Here is a 12,285-nt window from a genome sequence, read left to right on the forward strand (position 1 = left end):
CCCGTTGGGTCGGAGTGTACCCGTTGGGTCGGAGTGTACCCGTTGGGTCGGAGTGTATCCGTTGGGTCGGAGTGTACCCGTTGGGTCGGAGTGTATCCGTTGGGTCGGAGTGTATCCGTAGGGTCGGAGTGTATCCGTTGAGTCGGAGTGTATCCGTAGGGTCGGAGTGTATCCGTTGGGTCGGAGTGTATCCGTAGGGTCGGAGTGTATCCGTTGGGTCGGAGTGTACCCGTTGGGTCGGAGTGTACCCGTTGGGTCGGAGTGTACCCGTTGGGTCGGAGTGTATCCGTTGGGTCGGAGTGTACCCGTTGGGTCGGAGTGTACCCGTTGGGTCGGAGTGTACCCGTTGGGTCGGAGTGTATCCGTTGGGTCGGAGTGTATCCGTAGGGTCGGAGTGTATCCGTTGAGTCGGAGTGTATCCGTAGGGTCGGAGTGTATCCGTTGGGTCGGAGTGTATCCGTAGGGTCGGAGTGTACCCGTTGGGTCGGAGTGTACCCGTTGGGTCGGAGTGTACCCGTTGGGTCGGAGTGTATCCGTTGGGTCGGAGTGTACCCGTTGGGTCGGAGTGTACCCGTTGGGTCGGAGTGTACCCGTTGGGTCGGAGTGTACCCGTTGGGTCGGAGTGTATCCGTTGGGTCGGAGTGTACCCGTTGGGAGCCGTGTTGTATCCGTTGGGTCAGAGTGCATCCATTGGGTCGGAGTGCATCCGTAGGGTCGGAGTGTATCCGTTGGGTCAGAGTGCATCCATTGGGTCGGAGTGCATCCGTAGGGTCGGAGTGTATACGTTGGGTCGGAGTGTATACGTTGGGTCGGAGTGTACTCGTTGGGAGCCGTATTGTATCCGTAGGGTCGGAGTGTATACGTTGGGTCGGAGTGTACTCGTTGGGAGCCGTATTGTATCCGTAGGGTCGGAGTGTATCCGTAGGGTCGGAGTGTATACGTTGGGTCGGAGTGTATCCGTTGGGTCGGAGTGTATCCGTTGGGTCGGAGTGTATCCGTAGGGTCGGAGTGTATCCGTTGGGTCGGAGTGTACCCGTTGGGTCGGAGTGTATCCGTTGGGTCGGAGTGTATCCGTTGGGTCGGAGTGTATCCGTTGGGTCGGAGTGCATCCGTTGGGTCGGAGTGTATCCGTAGGGTCGGAGTGTATCCGTTGGGTCGGAGTGTACCCGTTGGGTCGGAGTGTATCCATTGGGTCGGAGTGTATCCGTAGGGTCGGAGTGTATCCGTTGGGTCGGAGTGTACCCGTAGGGTCGGAGTGTATCCGTTGAGTCGGAGTGTATCCGTAGGGTCGGAGTGTATCCGTTGGGTCGGAGTGTACCCGTAGGGTCGGAGTGTATCCGTTGGGTCGGAGTGTATCCGTAGGGTCGGAGTGTATCCGTTGAGTCGGAGTGTATCCGTAGGGTCGGAGTGTATCCGTTGGGTCGGAGTGTATCCGTAGGGTCGGAGTGTATCCGTTGGGTCGGAGTGTACCCGTTGGGTCGGAGTGCATCCTTTGGGTCGGAGTGCACCCGTTGGGTCGGAGTGCATCCTTTGGGTCGGAGTGCATCCTTTGGGTCGGAGTGTATCCGTTGGGTCGGAGTGTATCCGTTGGGTCGGAGTGTACCCGTTGGGTCGGAGTGTACCCGTTGGGTCGGAGTGTACCCGTTGGGAGCCGTGTTGTACCCGTTGGGTCGGAGTGTACCCGTTGGGTCGGAGTGTACCCGTTGGGTCGGAGTGTACCCGTTGGGTCGGAGTGTACCCGTTGGGAGCCGTGTTGTATCCGTTGGGTCGGAGTGCATCCATTGGGTCGGAGTGCATCCGTAGGGTCGGAGTGTATACGTTGGGAGCTGTATTGTATCCGTAGGGTCGGAGTGTATACGTTGGGTCGGAGTGTACTCGTTGGGAGCCGTATTGTATCCGTAGGGTCGGAGTGTATACGTTGGGAGCCGTATTGTATCCGTAGGGTCGGAGTGTACCCGTTGGGTCGGAGTGTATCCGTTGGGTCGGAGTGTATCCGTTGGGAGCCGTATTGTATCCGTAGGGTCGGAGTGTACCCGTTGGGTCGGAGTGTATCCGTTGGGTCGGAGTGTATCCGTTGGGTCGGAGTGTACTCGTTGGGAGCCGTATTGTATCCGTTGGGTCGGAGTGTATCCGTTGGGTCGGAGTGTACCCGTTGGGTCGGAGTGTACCCGTTGGGTCGGAGTGTACCCGTTGGGAGCCGTATTGTATCCGTTGGGTCGGAGTGTATCCGTTGGGTCGGAGTGTACCCGTTGGGTCGGAGTGTATCCGTTGGGTCGGAGTGTATCCGTTGGGTCGGAGTGTATCCGTTGGGTCGGAGTGTATCCGTTGGGAGCCGTATTGTATCCGTAGGGTCGGAGTGCATCCGTTGGGTCGGAGTGTACTCGTTGGGAGCCGTATTGTATCCGTAGGGTCGGAGTGTATCCGTTGGGAGCCGTATTGTATCCGTTGGGTCGGAGTGTATCCGTTGGGTCGGAGTGTATCCGTTGGGTCGGAGTGTATCCGTTGGGAGCCGTATTGTATCCGTAGGGTCGGAGTGTATCCGTTGGGTCGGAGTGTATCCGTTGGGTCGGAGTGTACCCGTTGGGTCGGAGTGTATCCGTTGGGTCGGAGTGTACCCGTTGGGTCGGAGTGTACCCGTTGGGTCGGAGTGTACCCGTTGGGTCGGAGTGTACCCGTTGGGTCGGAGTGTACCCGTTGGGAGCCGTGTTGTATCCGTTGGGTCAGAGTGCATCCATTGGGTCGGAGTGCATCCGTAGGGTCGGAGTGTATACGTTGGGAGCCGTATTGTATCCGTAGGGTCGGAGTGTATACGTTGGGTCGGAGTGTACTCGTTGGGAGCCGTATTGTATCCGTAGGGTCGGAGTGTATACGTTGGGAGCCGTATTGTATCCGTAGGGTCGGAGTGTACCCGTTGGGTCGGAGTGTACCCGTTGGGTCGGAGTGTACCCGTTGGGTCGGAGTGTACCCGTTGGGAGCCGTGTTGTATCCGTTGGGTCAGAGTGCATCCATTGGGTCGGAGTGCATCCGTAGGGTCGGAGTGTATACGTTGGGAGCCGTATTGTATCCGTAGGGTCGGAGTGTATACGTTGGGTCGGAGTGTACTCGTTGGGAGCCGTATTGTATCCGTAGGGTCGGAGTGTACCCGTTGGGTCGGAGTGTATCCGTTGGGTCGGAGTGTATCCGTTGGGTCGGAGTGTATCCGTTGGGTCGGAGTGTATCCGTAGGGTCGGAGTGTATCCGTTGGGTCGGAGTGTATCCGTTGGGTCGGAGTGTATCCGTTGGGTCGGAGTGTATCCGTTGGGTCGGAGTGTATCCGTAGGGTCGGAGTGTATCCGTTGGGTCGGAGTGCATCCGTTGGGTCGGAGTGTATCCGTAGGGTCGGAGTGTACCCGTTGGGTCGGAGTGCATCCGTTGGGTCGGAGTGCATCCGTTGGGTCGGAGTGCATCCTTTGGGAGCCGTGTTGTATCCGCTGGGTCGGAGTGCATCCTTTGGGTCGGAGTGTATCCGTTGGGTCGGAGTGTACCCGTTGGGTCGGAGTGCATCCTTTGGGTCGGAGTGTATCCGTTGGGTCGGAGTGTATCCGTTGGGAGCCGAGTTGTATCCGTTGGGAGCCGAGTTGTATCCGTTGGGTCGGAGTGTACCCGTTGGGTCGGAGTGTACCCGTTGGGTCGGAGTGTATCCGTTGGGTCGGAGTGTACCCGTTGGGAGCCGAGTTGTATCCGTTGGGTCGGAGTGTACCCGTTGGGTCGGAGTGTATCCGTTGGGTCGGAGTGTATCCGTTGGGTCGGAGTGTACCCGTTGGGAGCCGAGTTGTATCCGTTGGGTCGGAGTGTACCCGTTGGGTCGGAGTGTACCCTTTGGGTCGGAGTGTATCCTTTGGGTCGGAGTGTATCCGTTGGGTCGGAGTGTATCCGTTGGGTCGGAGTGTACCCGTTGGGAGCCGAGTTGTATCCGTTGGGTCGGAGTGTACCCGTTGGGTCGGAGTGTATCCGTTGGGTCGGAGTGTACCCGTTGGGAGCCGAGTTGTATCCGTTGGGTCGGAGTGTACCCGTTGGGTCGGAGTGCATCCTTTGGGTCGGAGTGTATCCTTTGGGTCGGAGTGTATCCGTTGGGTCGGAGTGTATCCGTTGGGTCGGAGTGCACCCGTTGGGTCGGAGTGTATCCGTTGGGTCGGAGTGTATCCGTTGGGAGCCGAGTTGTATCCGTTGGGTCGGAGTGTACCCGTTGGGTCGGAGTGTACCCGTTGGGTCGGAGTGTACCCGTTGGGTCGGAGTGTATCCATTGGGTCGGAGTGTATCCGTTGGGTCGGAGTGTATCCGTTGGGTCGGAGTGTATCCGTTGGGTCGGAGTGTATCCGTTGGGTCGGAGTGTACCCGTTGGGAGCCGTGTTGTATCCGTTGGGAGCCGTGTTGTATCCGTTGGGTCAGAGTGCATCCATTGGGTCGGAGTGCATCCGTAGGGTCGGAGTGTATACGTTGGGAGCCGTATTGCATCCGTAGGGTCGGAGTGTATACGTTGGGAGCCGTATTGCATCCGTAGGGTCGGAGTGTATACGTTGGGAGCCGTATTGCATCCGTAGGGTCGGAGTGTATACGTTGGGAGCCGTATTGCATCCGTAGGGTCGGAGTGTATACGTTGGGAGCCGTATTGTATCCGTAGGGTCGGAGTGTATCCGTAGGGTCGGAGTGTATACGTTGGGAGCCGTATTGCATCCGTAGGGTCGGAGTGTATACGTTGGGAGCCGTATTGCATCCGTAGGGTCGGAGTGTATACGTTGGAAGCCGTATTGCATCCGTAGGGTCGGAGTGTATACGTTGGGAGCCGTATTGCATCCGTAGGGTCGGCGTGTATACGTTGGGAGCCGTATTGCATCCGTAGGGTCGGAGTGTATACGTTGGGAGCCGTATTGCATCCGTAGGGTCGGAGTGTATACGTTGGGAGCCGTATTGTATCCGTAGGGTCGGAGTGTATCCGTAGGGTCGGAGTGTATCCGTTGGGTCGGAGTGTATCCGTTGGGTCGGAGTGTACCCGTTGGGTCGGAGTGCATCCGTTGGGTCGGAGTGCATCCGTTGGGTCGGAGTGCATCCGTTGGGAGCCGAGCTGTATCCGTTGGGTCGGAGTGTATCCGTTGGGTCGGAGTGTATCCGTTGGGTCGGAGTGTATCCGTTGGGTCGGAGTGTATCCGTTGGGTCGGAGTGTATCCGTTGGGTCGGAGTGTATCCGTTGGGTCGGAGTGTATCCTTTGGGAGCCGAGTTGTATCCGTTGGGTCGGAGTGTATCCGTTGGGAGCCGTGTTGTATCCGTTGGGTCAGAGAGTATCCTTTGGGAGCCGTGTTGTATCCGTTGGGTCGGAGTGTATCCGTTGGGAGCCGTGTTGTATCCGTAGGGTCGGAGTGTATCCGTTGGGAGCCGTGTTGTATCCGTAGGGTCGGAGTGTATCCGTTGGGAGCCGTGTTGTATCCGTAGGGTCGGAGTGTATCCGTTGGGAGCCGTGTTGTATCCGTTGGGTCGGAGTGTATCCGTTGGGAGCCGTGTTGTATCCGTAGGGTCGGAGTGTATCCGTTGGGAGCCGTGTTGTATCCGTTGGGTCGGAGTGTATCCGTTGGGAGCCGTGTTGTATCCGTAGGGTCGGAGTGTATCCGTTGGGTCGGCGTGTAGGATCCGTTGGGTCGGAGTGTTGGATCCGTTGGGTCGGAGTGTTGGATCCGTTGGGTCGGAGTGTTGGATCCGTTGGGTCGGAGTGTTGGATCCGTTGGGTCGGAGTGTTGGATCCGTTGGGTCGGAGTGTTGGATCCGTTGGGTCGGAGTGTTGGATCCGTTGGGTCGGAGTGTTGGATCCGTTGGGTCGGAGTGTTGGATCCGTTGGGTCGGAGTGTTGGATCCGTTGGGTCGGAGTGTTGGATCCGTTGGGTCGGAGTGTTGGATCCGTTGGGTGCCGTGTTGTATCCGTTGGGTCGGAGTGTATCGGTCAGAGTGTATCCGTTGGGTCAGAGTGTATCCGTTGGGAGCCGTGTTGTCTCCGTTGGGTCAGAGTGTATCCGTTGGGAGCCGAGTTGTATCCGTTGGGTCGGAGCCTATCCGTTGGGAGCCGTGTTGTATCCGTTGGGTCAGACTATATCCGTTGGGTCAGAATGTATCCATTGGGAGCCGAGTTGGATCCGTTGGGTCGGAGTGTTGGATCCGTTGGGTCGGAGTGTTGGATCCGTTGGGTGCCGTGTTGGATCCGTTGGGTCGGAGTGTATCCTTTGGGAGCCGTGTTGTATCCGTAGGGTCGGAGTGTATCCGTTGGGAGCCGTGTTGTATCCGTAGGGTCGGAGTGTATCCGTTGGGAGCCGTGTTGTATCCGTTGGGTCGGAGTGTATCCGTTGGGAGCCGTGTTGTATCCGTAGGGTCGGAGTGTATCCGTTGGGAGCCGTGTTGTATCCGTTGGGTCGGAGTGTATCCGTTGGGAGCCGTGTTGTATCCGTAGGGTCGGAGTGTATCCGTTGGGTCGGCGTGTAGGATCCGTTGGGTCGGCGTGTAGGATCCGTTGGGTCGGAGTGTTGGATCCGTTGGGTCGGAGTGTTGGATCCGTTGGGTCGGAGTGTTGGATCCGTTGGGTCGGAGTGTTGGATCCGTTGGGTCGGAGTGTTGGATCCGTTGGGTCGGAGTGTTGGATCCGTTGGGTCGGAGTGTTGGATCCGTTGGGTCGGAGTGTTGGATCCGTTGGGTCGGAGTGTTGGATCCGTTGGGTCGGAGTGTTGGATCCGTTGGGTGCCGTGTTGTATCCGTTGGGTCGGAGTGTATCGGTCAGAGTGTATCCGTTGGGTCAGAGTGTATCCGTTGGGAGCCGTGTTGTCTCCGTTGGGTCAGAGTGTATCCGTTGGGAGCCGAGTTGTATCCGTTGGGTCGGAGCCTATCCGTTGGGAGCCGTGTTGTATCCGTTGGGTCAGACTATATCCGTTGGGTCAGAATGTATCCATTGGGAGCCGAGTTGTATCCGTTGGGTCAGAGTGTATCCGTTGGGAGCCGTGTTGTATCCGTTGGGTCAGACTATATCCGTTGGGTCAGAATGTATCCATTGGGAGCCGAGTTGTATCCGTTGGGTCAGAGAGTATCCGTTGGGTCAGAGAGTATCCTTTGGGTCAGAGAGCATCCGTTGGGTCAGAGAGCATCCGCTGGGTCAGAGAGCATCCGTTGGGTCAGAGAGCATCCGTTGGGTCAGAGAGTATCCGTTGGGTCAGAGAGTATCCGTTGGGAGCCGTGTTGTATCCGTTGGGTCAGACTGTATCCGTTGGGTCGGAGCCTATCCATTGGGAGCCGTGTTGTATCTGTTGGGTCGGAGCCTATCCGTTGGGAGCCGAGTTGTATCCGTTGGGTCAGAGTGTATCCTTTGGGTCGGAGTGTATCCATTGGGAGCCCCGTTGTACCCGTTGGGTCGGAGTGTACCCGTTGGGTCGGAGTGTACCCGTTGGGAGCCCCGTTGTATCCTTTAGGTCGGAGTTAATCCGTTGGGTCGGAGTGTATCCGTTGGGAGCCCCGTTGTATCCTTTGGGTCGGAGTGTATCCATTGGGAGCCGAGTTGTATCCATTGGGAATCGATTGTATCCTTTGGGTTGGACTGGGCACCGTTCTGTCCAGGTGGAGTTGGCTGGGTTCGCTCTCTGCACTGGACTGAGTTGTGCTCCATTAGATTCGGCCGGGCTGCGCTCTCTCTGGGGTCATTCGATGAAGCTCAGATAATTTACAGCCCCTCAGGTGGACGTTGTTGGGTCGGGTTGAGCTGTGTTAAATCGAAGGGGAGTTGGGTTGGATAAAGTTGGGCTCATGGGGTCGGGGGGTGTTGGGAGTTAGTGGCGGCTGGCGGAGGTCATGGGTGACTCTGGTGGGGTCAGAGGTGACTGGTGGGGGTTAGGGGTGACTTGTGGGGGTCAGGGGCGTCTCTGATGGGGTCAGGGGTGACTGGTGGGGGTCAGAGGTGACTGGTGGGGGTTAGGGGTGACTGGTGGGGGTCAGGGGTGACTGGTGGGGGTCAGGGGTGACTGGTGGGGGTCGGGTGCGTCTCTGGTGGGGGTCAGGGGTGGCTTGCAGTTCCTCAATCCCGGGGCCATTCCCAGGTTCTTGGGGCATTTCCCCAGTCCCCGGCCTAAAGCTCAGGCCCCGGTCACTCACCAGGTCTCCCCCTCCGCCGGCCCGCGGCGCTGAGCCTCCTCCACCTCCCGCCGCTGTCTCTCCAGACCCGGCGCCTCCGCCATCGCCCCGGCCCCGGAACCGGAAACCCGCCCTCCCGCTGCCCCGCCCCCTGAGGGGCAAGGAAACCGGAAACCGGTCCAGCTCCGAAAGCGGTCCGGTCGGATGGGTCGCAGCCCGAACAAACGGGCCGCTTTCAAGGCGCATCCATTCGGGGAGATTTGACCCAAAGCTGGAAATAAAATTAAAAATACAATTGATGAGGGGAGGAAGAGGGTAGCAGAGACTGTGGAAACCAAAGAGTCCTTGATCCACAACAAACTGGCATTCCACCCCCTTCTCCCCACAAGGAGTGGTTGCAGTTTGAATCTGCTTGGCACCCAGTGTCAATGGTACCGCCCTAAGCATAGCAAGGGGCAGAAATTTATTCCATCCTTCAACCCGCACCCGTGGCCCACTGACCCCCTCCCCCAAACACACGACCCCTCCCGCCGTCAATACACCCAACCAACCCGACCTCTCCCACAGCCCAACCGGGCCGGCTCCCCTCACCCATCTAACACGTGCCCATGTCCGTCCGTCCAACCAACCCGACATGACCGTTACCGCAAGGGGTGGGAAGGCAATGCTGCAATTACATAGGGTCCTGCAGCGACCTCACCTGGAACACTGGGTCTATTTGCCTGAGGAAGGACGTACTTGCCCCCTTCGGAGACGAAGGGAATTGAGGGATATGGGGATAGGGCGAGAAAGCGGAGTTGAGGTACGAGATCAGCCAGAATCCTATTGAATGGTCAAGCAGGCGTGGGCGACTGGTGTGTGGCCTCCTCCCGCCCAACCAACCCAAATCCTCCTCTCAAACCCTCAGACATCTCCCCCCTGCCGCTGCTTCCATAGCTTACTCTGTCTCCTTTCATACTATTTCTTGTATTCATCTCATTCCTCCTTAAATCCTATCACTGACTCGGCTTTTAATAGCCTGAATTCGAATAGCACGTAGGGAGGATGTTTCCCACTTCCAGTACCAGTACCAATATCATTCAGGACGGTCATTGGTCCATTAATAAAGATTCCCTGCTATTCAGTAATAGTCAATATTCAAAACACCCGCATCCGGTGCCAGAGACTGGGGAACGATTCACACTTACAACTAGATCCCCTGTTTCCCAAACACTCCCAGGACAGATACAGCACGGGCTTAGATACAGAGTAAGGCTCCCTCCACACTGTCCCCAAACACTCCCAGGACTGGTACAGCACGGGGCTAGATACGGAGCAAGTGTCCATCCATCTATGCCGCCCTCACTCTCCGTCTCCCCATCTCTCACTACCTAAGGCACCATGTCTCTGAATCTTTCTCCCTCTCCCCATCTGGAGAGCAAGAGGGAGAGATTGGAGTACAGCAGATACAGAGGGAGGAAGAGATGGAGAGGGAAAAGGGGAGAGATGAACAGAGAATGGAAATCGGAATTGAGAGAGTAAAAGAGAGGGGAGCAGAGAGACAAAGATGGAGATTCCCACCAAGAGTAGCTCCCTATCTTTCTCTGCATGCCTATCACTCCCTATCTGTTACTCTCCCTCCATCTATATTTCTCCCTCTCCCAGATAGTTCACTCTCCCTGCCTATCTCTATGCCTGTGTACACAGGAATAAAATTTACATCAAAGATTATATTTTACATTTGCTCTTTCAAACTCACCTAACAATCTCTCTCTCTCCAACATTATCTCTCTGTTTGTGAACAGAGGGACTTTGGAGTGTAATAAAAAAAAGGAGTTAGATACAGAGTAAAGCTCCCTCTACACTGTCCCCATCAAACACTCCCCAGGACAGGTACAGCACAGGGGTTAGATACAGAGAAAAGCTCATTCTACACTCTCCTATTTTTCTTACCTCCAATATTCCTTGTCGCATCAGGACGGTATCCTGCTTTCACACACCAGTATTGTGTGCAAAAAAACCAGCTTGGTGCTTGACACTATATTTTTACGCTAAAGAATTACGGTGGAGTAATTCCACAGCTCTGTCCTTTGGTGAAATCACTCTCTCTCCCATCTTCCTTTACTGGCACTCTTTGGCTCCTCCAGCACAGCCCACAACCATTAGTGATCCTCTGTCAATCTGCTATGCCCACCCCATCCCTCCCCTCCATCAGAGACAGCCAAGCTTGCTGATCAGGTATAGAAAAAGAGATTGCATTTAAATATCACCTTTCACAACCTCAGGACATCCCAAAGTGTGTTACAGACGATGAAGTACTGTGGAAGCACAGTCACTGATGTAATGGAGGAAACGCCGCAGCCAATTTACACAGAGCAAGCTCCCACACTAGATAATGTTTCATTGATGTTGGTTGAAGGATACATATTGGCCAGTACACTGGGGAAAACTCCCCTGCACTTCCAAATAGCACCATGGAATCTTTTACATCCATCTGAGAGGGCAGACGGGGTCTCTTGTCTCATCCGAAAGGCAGCACCTTCTGGCGGCAGCATCAACCTCGATTTTTGTGCTCACATCTCCGGTGTGGGATGTCAGCTATGCCCAACACCAGCTCCCATGCAGAACCCTTTCACCCAGCTCCTTCTCCACCCAACCTTCAACCATCGGCTGCCTCTCATTACCATTTGGCATCCACTGTCTCATGCCAGGCACTGGCGTTACTCCACCTTCCCCGGGGGCCTGGACTGAACTTGCTCCGTTCCTCGTGCCCCACCTGACTCTGCAGATTTTCATAGCTGCGGTTGGTTTGTGGGCCTCTCCGTTGCTGGGGGCCAGCCCTTGATCGGTCTCGTTGCCTCCCCCCAGAACACCCCCTCCTCGAACAGAGTTGCACAAACGAGAAAGAAATTCCCACTCAGCTGCAAATGTTTATTTCATTATCTTCCTTCATTGTTTTTCCCCCACATATTGCATTTCTCAAAGAAACATTCAACAGAAACTATTTACTCGGGAAAACGGGTTGAACAAATCTCATAAAAGTCATTAAAGTTTTCAAGTCTTGCCTTCTTCAACAGCAATGATGCTAAATAGAGAATTAAAACAACATAAAAATCCAGGTGCCGTGGAGAGAGATTGTAACTACATTTATACACAGCAGCTTTAAGTCATGAGGACTTGAACCAGTTTCCACTTCCCTCAACACAATCCTTCAAGTCTTGACACTCCTGCGTTGCCACCAGCCTCGTGTGGTGAATCAGGCACCAACGCATGAGCAAGCAGGTCACGCTTTGCGCCTGGTGCTCGTGGTTCACACGCTCTGATTACTCCCAGTCCCGGCGACGGGTCTGTACCTGCCAACACTTAATCCCCGAAGCACTCACGCCAAACGCGTCCCAGGTTAAAACAGAGGACTGGATAGCAGGTGGAGAGGATTCTCTCACACACACACCACCCACCTCCACACCCCTCCCCTCCCCCACACAACCATTACACGTTAAATCCTAGTGGCAACACTGCATTCAGTTTCCACTCGGTTCTTGATGGAGGGAGGGGGAGGCAGGGTAGCTGAGCCAGCAGGGGAGTTGTCCTGTTTTATTAACGATCTCTAACCAGGATTGTCCCACGAAGGATCCCGGCGACGATTAGGAGAACCTCTCCAATGTAAATACACAGAATATAAGCTCAAACACAATAGATTATATTGCAGCAAACGCAGCGGAGGGTGGTAGGGTGGGAGCTCAGGACGGCCCGTGTTGTCACAAGGAACTGTTTAGCCTGTTGGTACACTATAGAAAGCCTCATTGCTGAGCCAGTGTGTTCTAATATTGGGCAGTCTGCATTTCTATTGAAGGCCTTGGGTTCATTCTCTCGCCCTGAGCCCAGCAGTGCCATCCTCCAGTGATTATGTCCACAACCAACCCCAGTGCCTCCAGTAACTTCCAGTACCTCATCCAGGCCATACCAACTGTGGAAGCACGGACAGGATCCGGAATTATACAGACGGACAGTTGCGATCACGGTAATATCCTTCAGTCGACCTCTCAGTTTGCTGGCAAGTGCTAGGGGCTGGCCTGTCTGTTTAAGGCTTGGCCGGGGGTGGCGTCAGGCAGCAGGTAACTGGAGGTGCTCGTACGTTTCAGATTCCAGAACCCAGCACTAAACCAACTGGCCTA

General features: G+C 55.7%; 2 protein-coding genes across 2 annotated transcripts in view; both read right to left on the reverse strand.

Annotated features, from left to right (window-relative positions):
* The window catches only part of LOC137358896 (ubiquitin carboxyl-terminal hydrolase 11-like), a 52,990-nt gene extending 44,744 nt beyond the window's left edge, over positions 1 to 8,246 (reverse strand). Inside the window, exon 1 of the mRNA XM_068025101.1 lies at positions 8,153 to 8,246. Coding sequence (XP_067881202.1) covers positions 8,153 to 8,235 — 83 coding nt within the window. The 5' untranslated portion in view covers positions 8,236 to 8,246. The remainder of the gene's footprint in view (positions 1 to 8,152) is intronic.
* A 2,869-nt stretch (positions 8,247 to 11,115) lies between these two features.
* LOC137358897 (cyclin-dependent kinase 17-like) overlaps positions 11,116 to 12,285 on the reverse strand; it is a 91,421-nt gene continuing 90,251 nt past the window's right edge. Inside the window, exon 16 of the mRNA XM_068025103.1 lies at positions 11,116 to 11,195. Within this exon, the coding sequence (XP_067881204.1) occupies positions 11,116 to 11,195 (80 nt within the window). The remainder of the gene's footprint in view (positions 11,196 to 12,285) is intronic.

This window comes from Heterodontus francisci, unplaced genomic scaffold (genome assembly GCF_036365525.1).
Source record: "Heterodontus francisci isolate sHetFra1 unplaced genomic scaffold, sHetFra1.hap1 HAP1_SCAFFOLD_822, whole genome shotgun sequence".
In the NCBI taxonomy this organism is placed as follows: Eukaryota; Metazoa; Chordata; class Chondrichthyes; order Heterodontiformes; family Heterodontidae; genus Heterodontus; species Heterodontus francisci.